Consider the following 24,531-nt stretch of genomic DNA (forward strand, 5'->3'; position numbering starts at 1 on the left):
CAGGTCAGGATCCCAGGAGTCAGGCCCCCTGCTCAGCAGGCGGCCTGCTTCTCCCTCTCCTGTGGCCCCTCCCTCCGGCTTGCTCTCTCTCTCTCTCTGTCAAATAAATAAATAAAATCTTAAAAAAAATTATTGCTGCTTGCTTTTACTTGGAGTTCATGTCAAGGATTTTTTTTTTTTTTTTTCACTGTTCTTTTCTATTGAGGCTCTGGAAAGTTCCGTGAATATTCAGGGTATAAAGGAGGTCTTTAAAAAACGAGACAAAAGAAAAAAAAAACCTCAAGAATGTTAGATCTTTTTTATGAAAAGTACTGAACAATAGGCTTCCCATGTTCATTATTTAAACAGATTGAACCGAAATATTTATCTGTCTGCTCTGGATTGAAAAATTGCAGATCTTTCTTTTTTGTTTTTGTTTTCTAAATCATTTCCTTTACAATGGTTTTTCATGCCCAAAAGGAGAGCATTTCGTCCTCGGAAGACCTCTGACCTCTTGGGGCCTTCGAACCGACACGCAGAAGCAGTTTCCGGTTCTGTATTGCGCAGGGGTGGGTGTGGGAGTATTTCAGGGGGGTCCCATCAAGAAGGCTGGAATACCCAAGCGTGTGAGCAAAACCTCTAACTCGGGGACCTAGAGGCCGAGAGAGGGTCACAGAGATGCGCCAATAGGGGCTCTGTTTCCGGGCGTCCCTGCCTTTGACCAAATGGTCAATTTTTAGCACAGTTATCTGGTGACACGACTTGGGCAAAAACAGTGTGGTGGTTTTGAGCTCTCTTAGTGTTGCTGGTGGTTTGAAATGCTCCCCCCACCCCCCGCCCCCAGCTCAGTATTTCTACTACAACCTTTTTTAGCCACAGAAAAAAGTCAACCAATGGTCTTAGAAAACGAACACTTCTCTTTGGTTCTTGCCTGTCTTCATTTTACAAACACACGCACACACACACACACACACACACACACACTCCTGGTGGGAACTTCCCATTCCTTTTAGTGTTCACCCCACTAGATGTGGTTGGTTGGCTGTTATCATTGACCGAATTGCTCCATTTTTGTTAGACGTCGCTTGGTGTAATCACAGAGGATGGCTGTACGCTCAAGGCTGTTAGAGCGGCAGCTTTTAAATCAAATGGATTTCCAAGGCTTCTTTCTGCCTCAGTTTCCTTATCTGAAAACCATGCAGATATGATAAGAGCGCTCCCAAAGGAGGCTGAGAAGGTTCTAGTGAAGGCCCTATTAGGTGTTCAGTAACCCTCTGGCGTGGCTGCTCTGAATTCACACAGGCGGCTCTTCCTCTGTGGGCCAAGGTCTCGCTGGGCGAAGGCTGAGGGTCCGTGGAGGCTGGGCTGTGGCCCTCGGACAGGTCAGAGCAGCGGGGCCCAGAACCCGGGACCCCAGGGTGTGGTTAGCCACCCTTCCAGGGAGCCTCGGTCTCCCTCAGCTGGTCCCAACGGCCAAAGTCGAAGTTCCCCCTTTCAGATCAAGGCGCTCTACGGCTCCTCTGCCAGCCCCGCGCCGACCCAGACGTGAGGGGAACACCGAAACCTCCCGTGACCGTGAACCCACGTGGCTACACGAAAGCGGCGCACAACACGCGGGCTTGTCACTTTTATGAGACGGTCCCTCTCGGGGAAGGCCGGAGGCTGGGGATGAGATTCAGGCCTAGAAACAGAGAAAGATCAGCCGGCCCTTATCTGTGGGAGTGTCCTGAACCAGCACCATCTTGCCGGGTAAACTGAGTCACAGGACCCCCCCCCCCACCTTGTCTTTGTGGGAGGGAAGTGCCAGAGGGATTCCCCGGGCATCCTGGGGGAGGCCACGTGTGTTTACAACTTGAGGAGGGACCTCATCCTCCACCACGCTGGCCTACAAGCTTCTTTTTTTCCTTTTTGGTTTTGTTTCTCAGAATGTGAAACTTCTCTAGCCAAAGGGGATTTTTGTTTTTTGTTTTTTGTTTTTGTTTTAATTTTTTTTTTTTTTTAATTTTGCCACACTCAAGTTCTCATGTTTTGGTCAAAGAAGAAAAATCAGGCAGCTAACTGCCCTCTCTGCCTCTCTCAGCCACTCACCAGGGCCGCACCAACCTGGAATCAGGCCCGCGCACCATTACCCCGCCTGCATCCATCCAGCAGCAGAACCTTCCCGAGAGGCCTGCGGCCCGTCGACCTGCGTGGGGACCCGGCATAGGAGAGGAGAGACCCAGGTCGGGGAGTCGGGGAGGGCTCGGTGAACTAGACTCACCTCCCCTTCTCTCTAATATCCTTCAGGGAAAAAGGCTCTCTTCGTACCTGTGCCAAGGAAGCTGATGCTCAGGGGGCAGGGGGCTGGGTGGCACCTTGGGGCTGCCTGCCGGCTGCAGAGCGTGAGCCTAGGACCTCAGGTCCCCCTTGGGTCCTCACCTGTAACTGTAAGGGGACACAGGGGCCGGACCAGGCCTTGGCTCTGCCCCAGGAAGTCTGATGCCCCTTTTCCTTCCAGATTTACCCCGCCAACCTGCACCTGCCCAAAGGGATCTACTTCCCATTTGCGAGGCTCCCCTGGCTTTCCTTCCCCGGGACTGTGGCCTCCTCTGGGTTGAACGCAGCGCTCCAGAACCATCTCTTCCCGGGCCCGTCCACACACACCTTGCCAGGCACCTGTGGGAGGCGTGGCCAGGCACACGGGGGCCTCCTTCCAAGCATCCTGACCTCGGGGCGACCTTGGGCCTGGCCGGCTGCGGAGTGTCACCTACGGGTCCTTGGGTGCACACACGTGTGCATGTGCATTGCGAGGGGAGGCATTCCAGGAATAGCTGTGGAGGGGTGGGGCTCGGGACAGGGGGGTGTGTGGGTGGGGGGGACAGGCCTGTGACCGGGTCCCCGGTGCACGACTCCCAGCGGCTGGCTGGGCGCCGGGGATTCCCGGGAGGTCAGGGCCAGTCGCCTGGCGCCCCGACTGCGCAAGGGCTGCCCGTGACTCACGCAAGAAGGCGAGAGAACAGTGACCGAATTTGAAAGAAGCAGGTCGCCTCTATCAGGGAGGCTCTAGGAGGAACAGGAAGCACCGTCCGCTGTACCAGGCTCGGAAGGGGGCCGTTCAAGGGTGTCCTCATGCCTCTGTGGTCGCTGAGCGTAGGGCTGGCAATTCAGCAACCCCCTACCCTGCAGCCCTGGCAGGGAGAATCCGGGTTCCGGGCAGCTCCCACCCCCTGTGTGACAGCTAGTGGCAGCTTCCTCAATCCGTTTTATGCGACCAGCCACAGCAGGCGGGCCCAGGGAGAGACTGCTCCCCCAAGATAAGAACCCAGGCACCAGCCTGAGCCAGACCCCACGCAGAAGCCTGTGTTCCCACATGTCTACCCCAAGGAAGACAGTCTTGTGTTTTTTGTTTTTGTTTTTCACACAAAGACATCCTACATACTGGCTGCGGTCTGTGTCCTGAGCACTCACTATATGGCAAACCCTGTGCTAAGAATTTGGGGCACACGGTCACATTTCATTCTTCTTTTTTTAAGACTTTATTTATTTATTCATGAGAGACACAGAGAGAGAGAGGCAGAGACACAGGCAGAGGGAGAAGCAGGCTCCCTGCAGGACTCGATCCCACGACCCCAGGACCACGACCGGAGCTGAAGGCAGACGCTCAACCGTGGAGTCACCCAGGCATCCTGGTCACATTTCATCCTTAAAACGATCCTGAGAGGCAGATTATTCTAGTATCTCTGTGTTATGGATGGAAGCACCAAGGGGCAGGAAACTCTGCTTACCCCATAGAGCTATTTATGTCACATATGGAATCTGAGCACAGGCCATGCTCCCTCCCAGGATGACTTTGCTTTGTCCTGATGGACAAGATGATGGTGGTGGTGGTGGTGGTGGTGGTGGTGGTGATGGTGGTGATTTAAGTCTTGGGTAGTTGGGGCGCCATTTTTTAGGCTGTGTTCTCAGGGGTGTCTCCGTGAGCCTACTGTACCTGTAGAGTGACCAGGGAATGGTGGACTGTTGAGAAATTCTTGGGGACACTGGCTCCATCGTTCTGAGGCCAGGTTGTCCCAAGGCCCACCTACAGGTGGGCTTACATGTCCCTGGCTGAGTAGGAGGTCTGGGTAGAAGGCCCCGGGCAGCACAGAACAAGGGGCCTTCTAGACGAACAGAGCCTTGCTGTTGCCCTGTTGTTCCCTCAAGACCCTAAGTGTGCTGGACCTTCCTGTTCTGCAGGGTATTTCTACTCCAGGAACTCTCCAGGAAATGACAGACAGGATAACCTGCCACTCAGATGGGGTTTTCACTCTCAAGAAAGACTGACGCCTTTTGTCCAAAAGTTCTGAAGCCTCAGCACCCTTAAAAATGAAGTTCCCAGCCGAGGAACTGGCCTGCTAACAAGTTTCCCAGGTCATTTTGATGTAAGCAGTTCTTAACAATATTCTTTGTGAAATATCACTTTGGGCCTTACGTGCCACAGGGTGTGGGTCATCTTCCCATTTGAATAAAACAAGGAAAGCAGACACCGAAATTTTCCTTGTCAAATGAGAGCCAACAACTTGGGTGTCTGGGCTCACTTCCGTGTCTTTCCAGGATATTTTTATTTTTGAAAAGGAACTAAACACAGTTTGCTCACAACCACCGCAGGCGAATGTTCTTAGAGTCCAGGGAGGGGGGAGGGGAGAAGGGGCAACAACCTGGGATGCCATCAGTTGCCTTGATGAAAATCACAGGAAAAGATCATGTAAGTATGAATGGCCTGCGCTGCACTGGGGGCAGAGGGGGCTGCTTCCCAATGGTGCCATAAAACTAAAGATTTTCAGATATAAGAACAAATATCTGGAAAACGAGGGCAGGAAAATGAGGCATTTGTGTATCAGAGGGTGGTTTCTACCTCCAGGCTCAGGCATGGAGGGTTTTTCAGGGTAGAGGGTGATGGGCCTCCCCTAATTTCCCGCCCAGCCTCCCTCCTGCTTACAGAAGTAACAGACTTGACCTGGGTTGTGATATGAAATGCATCATGAAGGCACGGGGCCCAGAACTTTCCTCCGACCTGTCTGACACTCTACCCACATATGGTTTTGCCTCTGGAAGCACTGAGAACTGTAGGACTACCCACACGAACGTGCCTGAGAGGAACTCACCCCCTTGTCATGCGCCATCTTGGTAGGGACAGCTCGCACACCCTGGCCGCTAGCTGACAGAATGAAGGTAGCCAAGGGGGCATCGGATGGATGATGGGGTGGGAGGGGGCCAACGAGATCGGTCAGGGCACCGAAAGGGGGTGTGTGTGCTCTCCCACAGCCAAGGCCAGTTCTGCTCACTCTCCTCACCCTTATGATTAGAGTAAGAACTCGCCCGCCTTCCCCACCACAACCATCAGGGCCCTCTCCACGGCTTGCCCCATTCCTTAGATTCAGTACACTAATCAGCAGTCCACACAGCTGACCCCCTCACATACCCTGGCTTCTTCCTTTTTCAAAGGAATGGAGCATGTGCGCCGTGCGTGTGTGTGTGTGTGTGTGTGTGTGTGTGTGTATGCGTGTGTGGGAGGTGTATCGAGTTCCATGGCTCCAGATGTCTTTCCCTTTATACACCCTTGGGCCCTTTCACGGATCCACCAGTTTGGACCATCCTAGGAACTGTACAGACAAGAGGCGGAGGCTGGGGACCTGTCTCCTGTGGGGAGACGATGCCCAGGTGGCGCTGAAGCTTGCCCCGTGGGCGGCTGCCTCCCCAGGATGTGCGAAGGCCCGATGTCAGCCACCTCATCCACCTGCCAGTCCCTGCACACCATCCACTGGGTCAGCAGGGCCGGGATGGAACCAGATAAGAGAAGCTGGTGGCTCCTCCTCTCCTCCTGGCCGATGCTCAGGGAGCAGACGCTCAGGCTCACAGAGCATTTTGGAAGCAAAGGTAGACAGTGACGTTGGGCAAAGGACACCCTCTTGGGGCCTCAGTTCCCTCAAATATGCAACAAATTAGTTGATCATTGATTATTTTCAGGCTCTAAAGCCGTACGATTCTGTACAATGTCACCCTTGTTAATCTGGCACACATTTCTACCGATGTGGAGAGGCATCATATGGATGTTCAATTGACATTAATTCAATTATACAAGTTTTCTCTTTTATATACTTAAAAATAAAGATGCCTTAAAATTATATTTTGCACACCCAGAAGCCTTATATATTTAGACCAACATAATAGTGGACAGAATTATATGCCCTGAACCTTGCGTAATTGCACTTTACGGGAGATTTAAATATTTTTCTAATTTACCTTTGATTGCACCTGACTTTAGAACCTAACCCCACAGAAGACACGATTCCACCCAAAGTATTATTACATGGCTACGGGTGCAGAGGAGGATCAGGAAAAGAATGTGGGTTTGAGGCAGATCGATTTGGGTCTGAACCCTGGATTCGAATCTCAGCGACATCATCTAATGCTGGTGTAATCTCAGACAAGTTACTTAAATTCTCTTGACCCCAGTTTCTTCATCGTCAAGGGAGCATGAATAACACCCACCTCACGGGATTATGTGGAGATGAAGTAAAATAGCATGTGTGACTCCACTATGGGGCATATGTGACTGTGGCACCTGGGCCTGTGTATCACCCGGTGCATGCCTTACTCGTATGCATGCTGCAGCCCATGTACCCTGGCGCAGCTAGCATTATTTCAGACGGCCGAGCAAGCACTTTAGCAGCTGTTCACGCAGGGAAGAACACCGTCCTGATGCATCCCTAACGACCCCTCCTTGAGAATCAGAGTATATTGACATGATAAGGATTTAAGAAATCCTGCAGTTAAAAAAATTAATTAATTAATTAAAATCCTGCAGTAAAAATACTAGTTTGCCTTCTTTCTAGTGTCCCTGAGACTGGGCCCCAGGACCATTTACCTTGGTGAATATTTCCAAAGTGCACGACAGGGAGCCTAGGTCACTGTTGGCATATGCTATCCTGTCTTTGAGGAGCCCCTGGCTAGGCAGATAGGCTTGGGCATACTTGTTGGGTCACGGCACAATGAAAGTCAGTGTTTCTCCATACCTCTAACACCGAATTCATCCAGGGTGCTTTATAAAAATGTATCTTCCTTGGACCCACCCCAAAGTTGAATTAGGTAAATGCATCACAAGTGTGCACTTTACTTTTTATTTATGTATTTACTTGAGAGAGAGCACAAGAGAGAGCGCATGGCGGGGGGTGGGGGCTTAGAAGGAGAGGGAGAAGCAGGCTCCCCATTGAGCAGGGAGCCTCACACATCTCGATCCCAGGACCCTGGGATCACGACCCTGAGCCAGAGGCAGATGCTTAGCCAACTGAGCCACCCAGGCATCCCCAGAAGTGTGCACTTTAAATAGGCCTTGCAAGCGCCAACTGGAGTTTGAGATACACTAGGTAGGTGTTAGGAGCTAAGTATAAGCTGGCAGTAATGGGGAGGCCTCCCCTACTCCTCGCTCTCCATCTTGAAGCTTGTGGAGCTGATTTAACATTTGGTTAAAGGGACAGAAAGGAATCTTTCCCTGCCTCTTCATGTTGGAAGCTCTAGAGGGCAGGTTCAAGGGGTGCCATGGGTCCCAGTTTCCTGTGGGGTCCTTTCATCTGATTGCTTTTCTGTGCCTGCCCCGCAGGGACAGGGCATCTTTCTCTCCATAGGACCTGTCTGCCAAAGGGTGGTGATGCATGGGAAAAGGGCTCACAGGGTGGCCTGACTCCTCCCCACCCACTGGGCCTGCTCCATGAAAGCACTCAGGGAAAGGGTGGTAGTGAAGGAGAAAAGCCACGAGGGTGGCCTACACCTCAGGGACAGAGCTATGAAAAGAACAGGATGCGCTTTACTTACAAGGGGGGCCACATTAGAGGTCAACGCCCCACAGAGAGTCCTTTAGCTATGACTCGTAGTAGGGAGGGTCTCCTGGCCGAGGGGATGGGCCTGAGCCCTTGCTCTAGCCTTTCAGGAGATATGTGGGTCTCTCGAGGGACTAGGGAAGCCCAGTCTCTCCAGTTTTACAATGCGAGAGATGTCTTCAAGGTCACGGGCCTCAGTGACCCCTCAGACATAACCACGTGCCCCTGGAGTATACGTGGGAACCTATCTCAAGATGTAGCCTTGAGGTGAGAGAGACCCAGTTGCCACATCATCTGCTTTGCTGTATAAGTTGTGTGACATCTCATCCTGACTCGGTGGTGTCTTGTCAGCTACCGACCTGCGTGCGCTCGGTTGTACATACTCAAATAATTACTCAGTTGCCTTCTTTTCCACACTGATGTGAAGATGGCTCTATGTGTTGGCCAGACTTTTGATTCCCCAACAGTAGGAAGGGCAGGTTGAACTTCAATTGTCTCGTTCGGAGCAGGAATCCAGGCTCCCTAATAGGAGGCAGGATAAGTTCTCACAGTTGGCTAACTGCTGATGGGGGCCCTCTGGGGGGAAGAGGAAGCAGAGAAGGCGCTTTGGAGGCTGGGCCAGCTAAGCAAGAGCATTAGGGGTCATGGGGAGGAGGGGCTCAGGAAGACCTTCCTGAGGTTGACCCTGCCCCCCTCTCCTCTTGGCTGAGGTTCTTCAATGAGCTTCTGGAAGCCTCCCTGCACCTAAAGCTCACCTTTCATCTCCAAATTTGATCTCCCGTTTTCTTCTTCCTGGAGAGGGGGAGACATCAACCCAGGAGGGCCGTGGAACTGAAAGTCAACCCAGTCGGGAAAGTGGGCCACCCCAGGGATGGCTTAGCCTGGTACTTGGTAAGTGGGGCAGGAAGTTATCTTGCTTCCTGTGACTGTGAGCCATGCAGCCCAGTGGGCTGTCCCCAACCACCCCCAGCAAAGCTCTACTGCTTCCCCTCACGGCGAATGCCACCTGCTGTGGCCCAGGACAGCAACGAATTCAGAAAAGCTAATGGTGATTTACGGGAGTTTGGTGTCCCTCTAAGGAGTATCTGCTCTGTAAGGTGCAGAAGGAAGGGGCAGTGGTGGAGCTGGGGTGCTCACACCATTCCTCCCCTACCCCGCCTTCACCTCTGGCCTCGTCAAATGCTCGTGGAACAGAATTTCTGGTTGAATCATATGGTTTTGGTTGAGGCAAAAAAAGAGGCTGATAAGTGGGGGAAACAGCAAAATGATTTCAAAATGCCACGATTACCATCTGATCGAATAAACCAAGTAACCTTTCTTTCCAAGTGTGACTGTCTGATGAAACTACTCTCAGTTCCTCCTCGGCCTCACTCTGCACCAGGCACGCTAGCTGCTGCCCTTGTGCATTCCATGAGATACAACTCCTCAGCTTTCCATGTCAAGGAAGGACATGTTTTCCCTCTTAGCTAACATTTCCCTTTGAGAAAGCAGCATCCGGGCTGCAGGTTTCCATTTGTGCCACTACATGGGCCATAATCCGCATCCACTTTCCATGAGACGCCCAGTGCACCAGTGAGTTTCTGACCATCACTGGGTTTCAGCTGCCCTCCGTCTGGACAGTTGGGTCCTGAGCTCTTCTCTGTTCCTAGGCTAACTGTGACACAGTGGCCCATTTCACCTCTTTCCGTTCAGAAGTGGCTCTTGTGGTCAGGGATGAGGGTGGCTGCGCAGGAGGATGAATCCCTTTACATCCCTCACAACGCCAGCAATCCCCAAACATCAGACACTTTTTAGGGCTGAAGTTAAGTCCTGAGCAGGCTTTGAAGGAAACTTAACAGAGCACTTACGTCTGGCTCAACACCTGGTGTGATGCTGCACAGCCCGAAATAGAATTTCACAAACTATGTCAAAGCCAGTGGAGATACAAGTTTTGAACAGAAAGACCATGTCCCTCTGACCACCTCAGCAGATTTCCTTCAGTCAAGCAGTAGGCCCAGTATGCGAGCAGGGTTCCAGAGTCTTCCTGACTTAGCACAAAGCTGCCACCTTGTCTTGTCTCCACTTGCGTCCTCCCATTAGTTGGCCCAATGGAGGAGGCCCTGGCTGCCTCCTCAAAGATGGATTTGCCTCCGTTCTCTGTACCACATGCAAGCAAGCTGTCATTTATACATTGCCTGGAAACCAGTAGCACAAACACTGATAAGTAAATGTTCAAATGAAGCCAAATTCCCCCTACTATTCATGAAACAAACTTGGATGCTCACTCTCAAGTGTCAATCATCTTGAATCACACTGCTGTCGAATTTAGCTAATTTTTTTTTCCAAAGCTGCATCTCCCATTAAGCCAAATGATGCCTTCAGGCACAGTAGGCCTTTAAGATATTGTACTGTATTGGAGGAGGAAAATAACTGACATGTGAAAAAAAAATGTTGTCTATTTAGACAATTGGCTATATGGCCAGGGTTAAATGTTTGTATTTCAAGTTACTATTTTTAATCCAGAGTTTTCAGGTAATTACAGCCTCAAGGAAACCACGTTGAAAATTTTAACCAGAAATTTACTCACTGTGATGGATAATTACCAAAGAATAAATAAATAGCATTCAGGAGCAGGAAAGAAAGAAGAGTTGACGTTGTTCTAAGTTGCCAACTTTGAATAGCAGAGTCTTCACCACAGCTTTGCTCCTCCTCCACACACCTATCAGCTCCACTTTCCACCTTAACCAGGAGCCCAGTGACCTTCTGCACTTCCCCTCCATCTCTATTGAAACTTAGCCAACGGAAAAGATCTGAAAGTCATTTTCATTATGGTGTAAATGACTGATAACCTAAGTGTTACATGTTTTCAGGTTATTCATTTATTTTAACATACTACATAATGTTTTAGTCTAAAGAAAGTAGCTCTAATGGGAAATTTAGCAGCCAGACCATGGATGAAAAATGATTTTTGCCAATAAGCGTGGTGGCAATGGGGGAATGACTTCTCAACCCAAGTGAGCTCTTCATGGCATAGATGTTTTATTCTATTTTTTAAAAAGATTTTATTTGAGAGACAAAGGGGGAGAGGGAGAGGGAGAGGGGAGAGCATGCACAAGAGTAGGGGGAAGGGCAGGCAGAGAGGGAGAAGCAGACTCCCCACTGAGCAGAGAGCCTGACATGGGCCTCCATCCCAGGACCCTGAGGTCATGACCTGAGCCACCCAGACACCCAGCATAGACATTTTAGTGCTACTAATGAACATGGGCTAAAACAAAATATTGGACAGATGCACTGTTCAAAAAAATAGTTGTGTTCCAAAGATCTAAGTGGCCTCACTAAATGCAGTCAATGCAGTACATGAGGTATGGGCATTTGGAAAAATTAGGAGGAATAAACACTGAGGACCATACCCCCATACATATAGACACATACACAAAAATGTTTTTAAAGAGTTAACTATACAATCTTACACTAGGGGATGGAAGTGTGGAGCAGAGAAAGGTCCCTGAGGTTCTTGGAGGACCTGAAACTAGAGGTCCATGGGACCACGACTACTGCTCTTGGGCATTCCACACATTTGGGGAGGATGGAACCTGGGGTAAGGCTAAAAAACTAGGTAACTACCATGTCACTGGTGACCTTTCTTTAGGATAATTCTAGAAGCCATTGGTCTCATGATGAAGATCAAACATCTCAGGGCCCTGGATAATCTGGCTCCTGTGGAGCGTTCACCTCTGTCCACGATCTCGCACCCTCACCCCAGCTCTTTGTGCTTCAGCCAAGGGTCTTTGCACTTCCATTTCCCAAATCTGAAACACTCTTTCTCACCCTTCAGATTGCAGCTCAATGGTTCTGGCCCCTGAGAAGCCACTCTGACACCCCTGACTAGACAAAGTCTTCTGTTTTCCCCACTCCTATTTTTTCCCTTCAAAACCATTCTTCCCAGTTTGTAATTATGTGTTTATATGATCATTAATTCATGTCTGTGTCCCCCACTGCTCTGTATATACCACAAAGATGGGAACGTTTCTCATTATTTTTACCTTTGTGTTCTCAGTGCCAAGTATAGTGTTTGACACATAAGATGTGCCCAATAAATGCTAATTATCAATACTTCTTGTCATGTGCCATGGACTGAATGTGTGTGTCCCCCACAGAATGTGTACTTTGAAGCCTAATCCCCCAGTGTGATGGTATTTAGAGGTGAGGACTTTGGGAAATAACTAGGTCATGAAGATGGAGCCTTCAGGGATGGGATCAGCACTCTTATAAGGAAAGATCTCATTCCACCACATGAGGATATGAGCAAGAAGGCGACTATCCGCAAATCAGGAAGAGGACTCTCACTGGATACCAAATTGGCCAACACCTAGATTTTAGATTTTCCAGCCTCCAAACTGTAAGAAATAAATTTCTGTTGGTTAAGCCACCCAGACCATGGTATTCTGTTATAACAGAATGAACTGACAAAGACACCAAGGCATCTCAGGTGAATCCACAGACTGTGTAATCTTGAGCATAAGGCTTCATTTCTTCGAACCTCAGTTCCCTTATCTCTACTACAGCATTAATAACAGCACCTATTTCTGAGGATTGTTTTGAACATTAAATGAACATGCAAATCACATAATACCCACCTAGCACATAAAACACTCAATAAATCTTTCCTATTACTACTGTTACAAGTTACCTCGGTGCACCAGACTTCTCATCTATAAACTGATGGTTTTGAAGGTTCCTTCTGGCTTCAAACATCCTATGACTCCTGACTAATCCTAAAAGAAAAGTTCTTTGTTACCTGGATTTGTCAACCTGACAACTTCAACAATCAATATGCTAACTTTTTCTCCAGTTAAAAAAACTCTGCAGGAACCAGCAATGATTCATCAACTTGTAATACACATGCATTTAGGGCAGGACCATTAACTTAATGAACCTGCATCCCTTGCACCAAAACTCTTCATTCTTTTCATGAGGTGCTAAGAAATGCAAAGAGGTGATTGGGAATGATGAAGTTCCTTTCCTGTTTGCTGTCCTGAAGAGGGGCGAGTTTTAAACTTTTGATGGTCTAATGACAGAGCAGATATCTTTGCCCTTATTTGAAGGGGGGGGGGAACAAAACAAAACAAAAGAAAAAAAAAACAGAAAACCCAAAGTAAGGTATTCATATTACACAAGTCAAATATTAAACAGAGAGGTCTGTGTGTCACGATATGATTTGCTATCTCTGTTGTATATCTTCCTTGATTTTAACACACATGTAAGAGGTAATGTTCATTACCTAGTAATGATAAACTATGTACAATGTTTTACCTCAAACGAAAAACATGGCCTATGCTCTTATAATGTATAATGGAAAGTTTTATACCCATTTTATGCAGAAGTAGGTTGAGGATGCATGAGGAAAGGTGATTACCTAAAAATCACACAGCTAATCAGGCATGAAACCAAGGCCAAATAAGCCCAAAGGTCTAAACTTCAAGATCAGACTTCCCACTTCCCTGTGCTTACCTGCCAAGTCCCATAAGTGTGAGCTATACTTGATGTCTGTTTCCCATAAATACATCCTTATTGATAATGTCAATAAAGTACATTTCATCATCCACTTGGAAGGGCTCTGTCTTCATCCCAGCAGTGTTTTGCCTTCCAGAAGAACAGAACAATGCACCATAGTTTCCAAATGCCTTTCATTTGTCACTGGGACCTTTGCTATTTGCATCATACTTCCTCCTTCTCAGACCTTAGCAAATATATAATACTTTGGTCCAAATAATTGTCTCTGTAATAACGACAGTTTCAATGGTAAGCACCTCTCCCCCAAATGCCTATGTCTTTCTAGTGCTTTATTTTAGGCTGAGCCATACTATCTAAAAATGTGTCAGGGACATCTGAAGCTAGAGGGGGGACAAAGTGAAAAGAAAAAAAATTATTAAAAAGAATCGATGTTGGTATAAAGCTTTATAGTTTACCAAGTCATGGGACTTCCAGCAATCTAGTGAGGTAGCTAAAGCAGGTCTCATCATTCCCCTTTTATAGATGAAGAGAATGAAATTCACTCAGATTTTCTGACTTCAGATTCTATGCTAGAGCCTCAGTTATGTGGGATTCCTGAGTACTTCATTATCATTGTGGTTTTTATTTCTTTGACCATTCAAAACCAGAAGGGCATTTGTCTGAACTTTCATCCACATGAGCAGTCAGAGAAAACAGAATTGGAATCACCAGCCAAAATTTACTTGAAATACATTTACTTATTATTCTCCAGTTATGCTTTGGACAAGTTATTTTCTTTTGGACAAGTTATTTTTAAAACAATTGTACATCAGTAAAAGTCCATAGGAACAATGAGCACTCCACAGACTTCTGATGGAGAAAGTGAATTCAGAACAGACCTTGATAGGGTGTCAAAATGGAACAATGCCTGGGCAAGTTCCATTACAGTTGTTCAAACAAAACCAAGGAAATGGGAGAAGAAAGGAGAGAAGTAAAGTATATTTATGTCCTGCAGGGCTGGAGCTCTGGCAGGAAATTCCAAGTGAGAATTCTCATCAATGCCCCCAGCACTTGACCCTGAGACTGTGGAGCCTTTGCAGAGCCAACTCCAACCAGGCACATGGTTGGCCCATCCATAGGCTCCAGAAGTTGAAGGGGCCTGGGCCTCACTGAGATGCCCTTTGCGCCCCCAAACCTGGCCACTCCATCACTAGGGCAGCTGCCCTTCTTGCTCCTACAAACCTTGCAGACTTCTAGTTTAAAGCAGGGAGAGATGCCTGTCTCCCTTCACTTCACCCTTTACATTACTCCTACATACATCATTCCTGATCCCTGCCTCAGCAAATCCTTGATGAAGGATTTGGTACCTACTAACTGGGAATGGATGACTTGAAGAGACATGCTATGTGCCTGACACAGAGTAGATATTCTCAAATTGTATTACCTAATGATCATTTGGAATGCTCATTTAAAATGCAGATTTCTGGCTCCTATCCCTGGAGATCCTGAGATAGTCTGGATTTTAATCAAATACTCCAGATGATTTTGACATAGGGGATCCGGGATCACTCTTTGAAAAACAACAAAGTGCTAAATAACTGAATAAAATAAGGAATGTATCATGAATATCACAGGTTGGAGAGAGCTCCCCACATTTGCCTTATAATAAGAATTATTGGGATTCTTATTAAGAATACTGATTCCTAGGCCTACCCCAGACCTAGTGTTCACAATCTCCAGGGAAGGCATCTGGGAATCTAGATTCTTAAATGAGGGCCCCAAATGAATCTTCTGATGGGATACCTTTGAAGAATAATACCATAGACTATGGTTTCTGTAGTTTCTCCAACACTTACTTCCTGCTCTTTGAAGCAGTGACTCGGGGTGACCACATCCTAGCAGGTACCCAAAGCTCCTATTGTCTTACTAAAACTGCTCCTTCACTGGACTACCATTTTACAGGAAACTAGATGCCTCAGCCTATCCTATCAGTTGGATACCAACTCATAAAAGTAGGCAAAAAAAAAAAAAAAAAAAAACGAATATTTTGTGTTTACTGTCTAAATATTTGTCCCTAGTATTTTAAATGATAGATTTTCAGGGCAGCCTGGGTGGCTCAGTGGTTTAGCACTGCCTTCGGCCCAGGGTCATGGTCCTGGGGCCCTGGATCAAGTCCCACATCAGGCTCCCTGCATGCAGCCTGCTTCTCCCTCTGCCTGTGTCTCTGCCTCTCTCTGTGTGTCTCATGAATAAATAACTAAAATCTTTAAAAAATAAAAAATTAAAAAAAAAATAAATAATAAATTTTCAGTTGTGTAAGCCTAATAGAGCTTGGGAATACTGATGGATTTTCAAGATTCCCTTCCATTTTATCTTTTGCACCCGTGTAATGAGGCTCGAGAATGCTAAGTATCTTCAAGGTAATGCCTGGCAATTTTGCCCACGTTTGGTTAACATATCTTTCCCTGTTTAATTTGTGCATGCTCAGTGCCCTGACATCTATTCCTTACCAGACCAGAAGTTTTTAAATGTGCAAGCCTATTGTGCCTGGGGAAAAATGTTGAACTTTTGCCTTTGTAATAAGATATGCTCCAATTACCAACTTTAGCAATTGAATATAGTTGAATAATAACTGAATGGGACACTTTGTCACTAAGTCATCATTCAAGCTCCTACTGGGGGTGGAGGGAGGAGTTGATGGAGGTCAGCCTATTCCCCCCGGGGGGAGCTCCGCCACACAAATCCACTGAGGTTTTGTTTTCTTTCTTTCTTTCTTTCTTTCTTTCTTTCTTTCTTTCTTTCTTTCTTTCTTTCTTTTCTTTCTTTCTTTCTTTTTCTTTTTTTAACAGTGTTATAAAAATGAAAAATTCCAGGAAATACAAGTCAAACTATAGATTTGCAAAATACTATAAAAACTCTCAAGTTCAATTTTTAAAAATGGTGTCATGTGTAGTATTAAGATATTTTTATCCGAGGAAAGTATGTTGAAGGGTTAGAGCAATCACCTGGACATTTCAATCTAAGAAGTGCTTTGTAGGTGGACAGGATCCAGATAGATGAGGTCATTTTCACACGGGCCAGAGATACATGAAAATTTCCCCTTACCCTACATTGCATGTTACCTCAGATTCTGAAGACATTCCAGGATCCATTGCAAGCTTTAAGCACTTGTATCTTGTTCTGATGTGTACAAAGACATTTCTGCAGAAAATTACAAGGTCTCTATCTATATATGAACCTTGAAGAAGCCAAGGATTTTTGTTCATTTTAGTCTTAGTTTTTTTTGTTTTGCTTTGTTTTGTTTTGTTCTTTCGGATGTACTATAAAGCCAATTTATTTCCTATGTCTAGGACTAAGGCTTCATTTGCCAATGAAGAAACTGCCACATGCAGACTTTTAATTTATGTATTTAGTATATATAATGTGTTCTAGAGTCTCATGAAAGTTAATTAGGGAAAACCCAGATGGCCTGGAAGCCATAGAGAACTAGGGTGTGGTCATTTGGGAAGGTTGCCCCTCCTTCTGGAAGGACACCTGGTTGGGATAAGACTGGGCCACAGAATATTGGGTCAGTAATGGTTGCCACAGTGTTAGGACAGGAGGAAGCACTCAGGAAAGATATGGTGCCCTTCCAGGACATAGGAGTCCTGATTCCTGCAATCTCGTGATGCTCATTTCACTTCGTGTGTGAACAACACTACCAAAGAGGTCATAGAAGTTTCTTGACCTCGTATTTCTACAGCAAGGAAGGACCTCACCTGCTGCCCAGCCCAAGGAGCTTTTCACTTCCAGGGATTCTTAGAAGATTCAAGAGAGTTGAAGGAGTTCTGGAAAGAGTTCTGGAAGGTGTAGGAAGACCTAAGATACAAGTAACCCACCAAAAGAGGCCAGAGGTCTCATAGGAGTGGCTCCTCATCATTCACCCCCTCTCCTATCCCTACCCCACTTTATGCCAATCCCTAGAGTTTTTTTAATAAGCCATAGACCAGGTAAGGGACCAAGCACAGGTCAATAAAAACCCCAGTTCTGTGACATTATTTAAGGGACCTCAAAGGGTCAATAATTATTCATGACCAGTGAAAGTGACACCTACTTAGTTTTCATCCTTTCTGGGGTATCACAAATAGAAATGCTTACAGCCAGGTAAGTATTCAGTGCAATAGATGGATTTCCTTGATGGTACATCTAGCCCTGTGGTGTATTCCCTGAAACTCACCAAAGATATTGCTCTCACGTGAAGACAGAAGTTGAAACACACTTTGCCTAAAGCCTCAGCTTTCTCTGGTTAGATGCCCCATGGCAGGTACCCTTCTCCAAACCCTGTGAATGGGCAGAAAATATCCTAGTCTTTGCCTTGGATTTCAGTTCAGGGAACAGAGCTGCAAAACAGGGCCAGTGGCTCTGGCCCAAAGAATATTCAGCTTTTATGCCAGTGGAATCAGAATCCCCCGTTCACTGTCCTGGCCCACCTTGAACTGGTTCTTAGAGAAATATAAATTGACTATCTTTTTTTTTTTTTTAATTTTTTTTAAATTGACTATCCTATAGTAGAGTTGCTGAGAGAAATTCTAAACCACATGTTGGTAAATGGAAGCCTCCATTAGCTCACAAACCCTTTAGGAAGCATCTGGAATGATCTTGGTTATTATCTTCGGTTGTATCCAAGCTATGGCCTTTACTTAACTCCTCAGCTCCCCTCATCTGAATCTGTTCTGATGACCACAACCCTTCTCTACATCAACACCAATTCAAGTTCTTTTTTTGGACCCATCCCTTCTTGCTCTTCCTAGGGCCACTCTCAGCCTCTGTTTCTGATTTTATCTACCCAACCAAGCCTTAGACTGACTTGTCACAGAGGATTATTCAAGCTGCACATATACATGTTGATAGCGCAACCCAGGCCCATGCCCATTAGGAAGGCCTAACTTCATCCTAGGCCCTTGCTCTGGCTCAGTGCCTCTGGCATCTGTTGCACAACTGGGCACCACAGGGATCACGGCTGCCATCCACAAAGACCAAGATGGAAAATATGAGCCATCCATTTGGCAACAATGTTGGCATCTTCTTTAATTCATGCTGCCAAGCTCTGACCAGAAAGATCTTGGCCTGCTTATTGCCCAATGCAGTCAGTCCAGACTCAGGATGGCTCATCATGGCACATAGAGCCAGGTCATGGTGGGTAAGGCCAATTATAATGAGATTTATACATGCAAGGAAAGGAAGATAAGAGAAGGGGATCTAAACTCCATATCGACTTGTGCCCACCAGACCTAAGGTAAAGGAAAATCTAGAAAATTTCATGAAATTAAACAGTTTTTAAAAATTACTATTATTTAGAAACTGACCAAAAACACTCTCCTCATTAAAAATTTTGATTTGATTTTCATAGGAAAAACTGAATATGTTCTCTGTGCCTATACAGCACATGTGATCTTTTTTCCAGGAATAAAGGAAACAGGAAACTAGATATGGAAAATGAAGTAAATGAAGTAGGATACATGCTATAATGTAGAGAAGAGCTGTGTCATTGCTGCCTAGGGTGCTAATCCTGTGTCCCAGGTCATTTTGAAAGTACCTTAAAGAAGCCAGGAAGAAAATTAAGTACTTACATACATACATTTCTCTCATTTTAATCTCTCCTCAAATCCTTCAAGGGTTACTTCCCACACTTTGCAAATAAGGAAACTGAGGCAGGCTCAGAGCAGTTAAAGCATTGCTCAAGGTTGCAGAACTAACAAGTTGTTGAGTTGGGAGCTGAGCCCAGTCTACCAGACACCAAAGCTCATAACTGCCTCCAATTAAGGGCTGTCATTAACTTAGACAACTGTCTTCTCGCTGGAGCTTATGCCAAAAGAAGTTTACCAACATTCCAAGACGATGTCATCAGGGAGTGCATGGTCAAGTTACCATTGCAGGAGTCCTTCCAGTACATTTCCCAAAACTAATGTTGGAAGTGTTGGAAGGTGAGTTTGGTAATTGGTTGAGTTTTAATAGAAGATTTATTTTAAGCGGCCTGGCCTGATGATGCAACAAGCAGGGGAATGAGCTTGGTTGGAAGATGGATTTCTGATCTTCTGGGAAGTGTTGCTGCTTTAATAAGCTTTGCCTCTCAAAGGAAATTCCTCAGGACATTCAGTCACAACCCGCTGAACTGCCAGCTCCGTAAATACACACCTGTCCATATGCCACATACATACAGGAATAGATAATTCTGTAGCCAGGGCAGTGCCACCTTCATCAGGGAGCAGTCCATTGTCAACAGCAGGGAGGACACTATTGGGGGGAAATCTTTTTTTTTTTCTTTCAGTGTGGGTCCAGTGACTGGGAACTGCAAATTAATAAAAAAGAGATTAACAGGGAAAAAGACAAGGTTTACTTATATCTACGCATGGAACCATTCAGTGATGGGTAGGAACTCACTCAATGGCCAAGGATAAAAAGAGGCTTTCTATGGGGCTTTTTGATGGCAATGGAAATGGGCAGAGTGTCTCTAAGGTAGCTGAATTCACAGGAAGCTTCCATCAGAGTGGGGTTAATGGCAGCTGTATATTCTTAGAGGCTCAGCTTTGGTCAGATAAGAGGAGTTAAAATAAGATTTCTTTCTGTACATTTTTTTAGCTCAAATGTTTTCACTTTAAAATCAACTCTAGAGGTCTGAATGGCTCCCACATTCTCCTCTGAAACTTCCCAGAAGTTTCACCAAAAAAAAAAAAAGAAAGAAAAAGAAAAAAGAAGGAAGAAGCAGCTTGATTGCTGTGGAGAAAGATTCCAATTAGAAGATTCAAGGAAAGATGTTACAAAGGGAAAGAAAAACAAAGAATAATGGTTGGAGCATATTATGAACCCAGTTTCTGAGTCAAGAAGGAAGTCAGTCAAGATTTCTACATGTTGGAGGGCACCTGGGTGGCTCACTCAGTTAATTGTCCAACTCTCGATTTTGGCTCAGGTCATGATCTCAGGATCATGAGGTCAAGCCCTGCATCAGACTCTGCACTGGGTGTGGAGCCTGCTTAAGATTCCCTCTCTTCCTCTTCCTTTGCTCCTTTCCCCTCTAACTCCCCCTCTCAAAAAAAAAAAAAAAAAAAAAGGATTTCTAGATGTTGCGTTCGAAACATCTTTAGTGAGGATGGTAGTGGTAATGTCACAGTCATGCTTACTTCCTGGAGCACAACATGGAAGATGCAGGTGTTCTAGTGTTTATGGTGATAAATTCTTTCAAATTATATCAAGTTGTCCAACTTCTGCTTGGAAGGCTTCAGGAAAAAAGGTGCTTTTAGTTACCAGGAATACCATATCAGGATGGGAGAAAAATTGAAAACATTACTAACAAAATATGTAAGACCGCATACTCTTCAGTTTACAAAGAGGTGGAAAAACAGCTCAAAAACAATGAAGAAGACTCAACACTGCTAACACAGAAGGGTAGGCTGCTATTTTTCATGGAAATATAAAATTTTTCTCTACAATCATCCCCCCAACTTAATCAAATATAATCAAAGTAAGATCACTCTTCTTTACAAAATGAGCCTAGTCTCACTAAATTTGGACTGATCATTTACATAAATGCAGCAAGAGTGGTTACTGACCACGTCGGACTTTTTGTGTTTGCTCTCCTGGGGTTATTATGAAGAATCTCAGATTAGACTTTTAAATTTCTCTTGAGGCTCATAAGCCAAGCCAAGAACTCATCAGACTTCCTCTGCAGTTCCTATAGATTTGAGTGATCTCTTCTTTTCTTGAGATTCCCCAAGCATTCTAAAGTTCCTGGGCCTTCCAGAAAGTGACCTTCTATACTCACCCATAAGGCTGGGAAATATAAGCCAATTAGCAGGCCAGCTTCTCTTTCTTTCTTTCTTTCTTTCTTTCTTTCTTTCTTTCTTTCTTTCTTTCTTTTTCTTTCTTTCTTTTCTTTCTTTCTTTCTTTCTTCTTTCTTTCTCTTTCTTTCTTTTCTTTCTTTCTTTCTTCTTTCTTTCTCTTTCTTTCTTTTCTTTCTTTCTTTCTTCTTTCTTTCTCTTTCTTTCTTTCTTCTTTCTTTCTTTCTTTCTTTCTTTCTTTCTTTCTTTCTTTCTTTCTTTCTTTCTTTCTTTTTTCTTTCTTTCGAGGGCTTTGTAAACATTGGCTCTATAAAGTCCACCTTAATTCCTTAAAATTGTCTGGTCATATCTGATTGTAAGCATGCTAGTCTCAAATAGGACCTTTCAATCAAAGCCTTGGTGATAAAACAAATTTTCTCATTTATGTCCTGTTGTAAGGAGAACAGATTCTTACTGAACTTTCAAACAATTATTTTGCAATGAAAATAAGAATATGCAATAAGAGAGTTTCTGAATTCTGGAGGGACCGGATAGGGAAAAAAAAAAGATGTGAATGAGAAATTATATTTAGGAAAGAAAACATTAAAGAAGCAGAAATGTTCCCAAAAAAAAAGACAAAACTATAAAAATTATAATTTCTTCATCTGTTCATTCAGTCCCAAGTAATTAATTCCTATTCTGCTCAATCTTAGGTTAGCAATTTGATGGACTTATAAGCTTCCCTACTAGAGTTCCAGAAATCCTCCCTCAGTCCAGTGACATGTTCTCAAAGTTATTTAAGCAAAGCCACCAGAAGCCTGTATCAGAGAGTTCTTGTTATCGACCTTTCTATGGTTCCCGGAGATAGACCTTTTGTTGAAGACAAAATATTCTGGCCTGGAGCTGATTTTAGGAAACCGCCAGCATAAAACAGTAACTATCAGACACTGACAAAATAATTAAAATGACCATGGTTAAAGTTTGATGAGAGTTCATTGTAAAAAATGATACAATTCATGAAGAAATGGGGTTGTTTATGTGACACATTGTAAGACAATGACTGGGAATTACGACTGATAACATTTTATCAAGACATATCATGGATAGGGAGGGCATGAACAACTTTCTAGGAAGTTAGTTTATATCTCTCTTTTTACAAGGTAAAAGGGAATAAGCCTTTGAGATTTTCCAGGGACTCTCCATAAAGCCTCAAAGTCAGTTCGAGGTCAAGGACACTTCATTTAGAATCTGATTTTAGGCAGTTGTCCAAAATGTCAAAGGTTTGAACATCCGATTAAGCAAGATTAGAGAGGAGGTTTTTTTTGAGGGGGGAGAAAAAGAGACAGCTAGTTTTTCTAAAATAATCAAAGACATGCTAAAGCACTGGAAATTACTTCAATGAAACACAGTGTTTCCTAGGTGGGTTAGTTAAAAGGGAATCTTTCATAATTTCTTATTAAGAACAGACTGATAGTCCAACAAACTTTGTCTTTTTAAGAGAGAAAATCAAACTTTGGCTTTGCACTGCTACATACTGATACTAAAACTCATTTTCAACCTTATAATAAATCCATTCAATCTCAGCCAGCTTGACCACATGAGATATGATTCTCTCTCTCTCTGCACTACGCCAACCTTCCATCCCCAACTCTTTACAACTTTCGAAATCCATTCATGTTTTTGTCCCTCACTTTTCTCTTTCTCATTCTGAAACAATCTTTAAACAATTACTTTAGGACAAGATTACTCTCCACCCCCCCTCCTTAACAAATACAGTCCAATATTCCTTGCATACTTGGCATTCAGAGTTTTTATGTCTTCACTCTTATTATTTCTTGTAGCTTAATTTACATATATTGATTATAATTTTCAATCATTTGTAACCTTTATTTTACAGAGAAAACTAAGAAGTAGACGATTGTGAACTGTCACATACCACTATTCTGTAGTTGAATTAGCAAATTTATCAATATATTATCTCACAAATTCTACAGGCCTATGTTGCCTCATTGTACGATTTCTCAGTGTGACAAAAAGATCATGCTCGTTAAAGGATCCAAATATCTTGAGTCTCCCTGTATAAATAAAAAACCCAAAGGTAGATAAAGTTTTATTCAGTAATTAATGGCTCAGTGTGTTATCTTATTTAAAAGTGATCTAGATATTCAACAAATATCTATCACTTAGCTCAGTATAACTTTAAGGTTTCAAACTACCAAAAAGATTTTGGAAACTACATCTAAGCAGATATATAATGAAACACAATTATTAGTGAACTGAAGTTTATAAGAGCAATGATTAAATTGGATTAAAATTAAAACTATACACTTTTATACTCTTAAATATCTAATAAATATATTAGCTTTCTCGATTAATAAACTTACATAGTCTAAAAGTATATGCATGATGCTGATAACTCAGAAGACACAGTTGTTTTTATTAAGCCAGTGATATTAAACTGGTCTTAATTACCACAGACTTACCTAAATGATGTGAATTTGAAACATAGATGTTTCAAGTTTCTATGTTTCTCGGTATTTGGGATTTTTTTTTTTTAATTTCTTATTGGTGTTCAATTTGCCAACATATAGAATTACACCCAGTGTTTATCCCATCAAGTGCCCCCCTCAGTGCCCATCATCCAGTCACCCCCACCCCCCATCCACCTCCCTTTCTACCACCCCTTGTTCGTTTCCCAGTTAGGAGTCTCTCATGTTCTGTCTCCCTTTCTGGTATTACCCACTCATTTTTTCTCCTTTCCATGTTTGGAATATTTGATTTATTTAAGCAGTTCTTTTTCTCCGCCAATTAAAGTAGAGCCCTTTTGAGGAATCTTTAAAATTAATTTGACAATACCATCCCAAGGTTAAAAAAAAAACCCAAAACACATTATATAACACGCATACCTAAACATACCCACATGTACACACATAAATGGAGATCTTAAGCTTTCCCAGTAATACAAGCCCCACTAGTCTATCGAAGAGTTAGTTTTCACCTTTGCCCCACTTTTTACCCCAACTGTTTCTGGATGGAATGTTATTTGTTCAAGAGAAGGACTCAAGCTTTTTATCGGTATTTGCAGGGGAGACCTGCAAGTTCTTTTTCTCTGCCCTGATGTGTGATCACATAGATGTTGCCGTTCAGCCTCGGGTGGCTGGGTCAATGGACTGAGACGTTCCTTTCCAGAAGCTGCTGTGCTAAGGAAATGGGATAGTGGGCTTGTTAAGGGGGAACATCGGAGCTTATCAAGAGGAGAAATAAATTTCTCACATTTTATGACAGGAAGCAGTAGTACAAGTAGAAGCAAGGCACCCCTCAGCTGAAAGCCAGAGTTCTTTCCTTGGATGTTTGCATTTGAGAGACAGGGCTTAGAGATCTTTGAGAAGACAGTTCTGGGGAGTAGAAGATTCATATTCCAAAGAGGGAGGAGAAGGATGCAACCTTTTAA

General features: G+C 44.5%; 1 protein-coding gene and 1 long non-coding RNA gene across 9 annotated transcripts in view; one reads left to right on the forward strand and one right to left on the reverse strand.

The window, feature by feature from the left end:
• Positions 1–1,240: 1,240 nt before the first annotated feature.
• LOC144313448 (uncharacterized) lies at positions 1,241–4,476 on the forward strand. The gene is made up of 3 exons (XR_013379094.1): positions 1,241–1,728; positions 2,060–2,201; positions 4,195–4,476. It is a non-coding gene; the product is annotated as an uncharacterized LOC144313448 (long non-coding RNA).
• Positions 4,477–18,913: 14,437 nt separating this feature from the next.
• The window catches only part of LOC144314204 (uncharacterized), a 55,448-nt gene continuing 49,830 nt past the window's right edge, over positions 18,914–24,531 (reverse strand). For 7 of the 8 annotated variants that reach the window (XR_013380028.1, XR_013380029.1, XR_013380027.1 and 4 more), the window contains one exon: positions 18,914–19,614. Coding sequence is in view for 1 of the 8 variants with exons in the window: in XM_077898043.1 (XP_077754169.1) it covers positions 19,590–19,614 (25 nt within the window). In the remaining 7 variants the exon portion in view is untranslated. Of the gene's footprint in view, positions 19,615–23,016; positions 23,156–24,531 lie in introns of all 8 variants that reach the window. The other variant, XR_013380022.1, reaches the window with a different exon arrangement.

This window comes from Canis aureus, chromosome 5 (genome assembly GCF_053574225.1).
Source record: "Canis aureus isolate CA01 chromosome 5, VMU_Caureus_v.1.0, whole genome shotgun sequence".
Classification (NCBI taxonomy): Eukaryota; Metazoa; Chordata; class Mammalia; order Carnivora; family Canidae; genus Canis; species Canis aureus.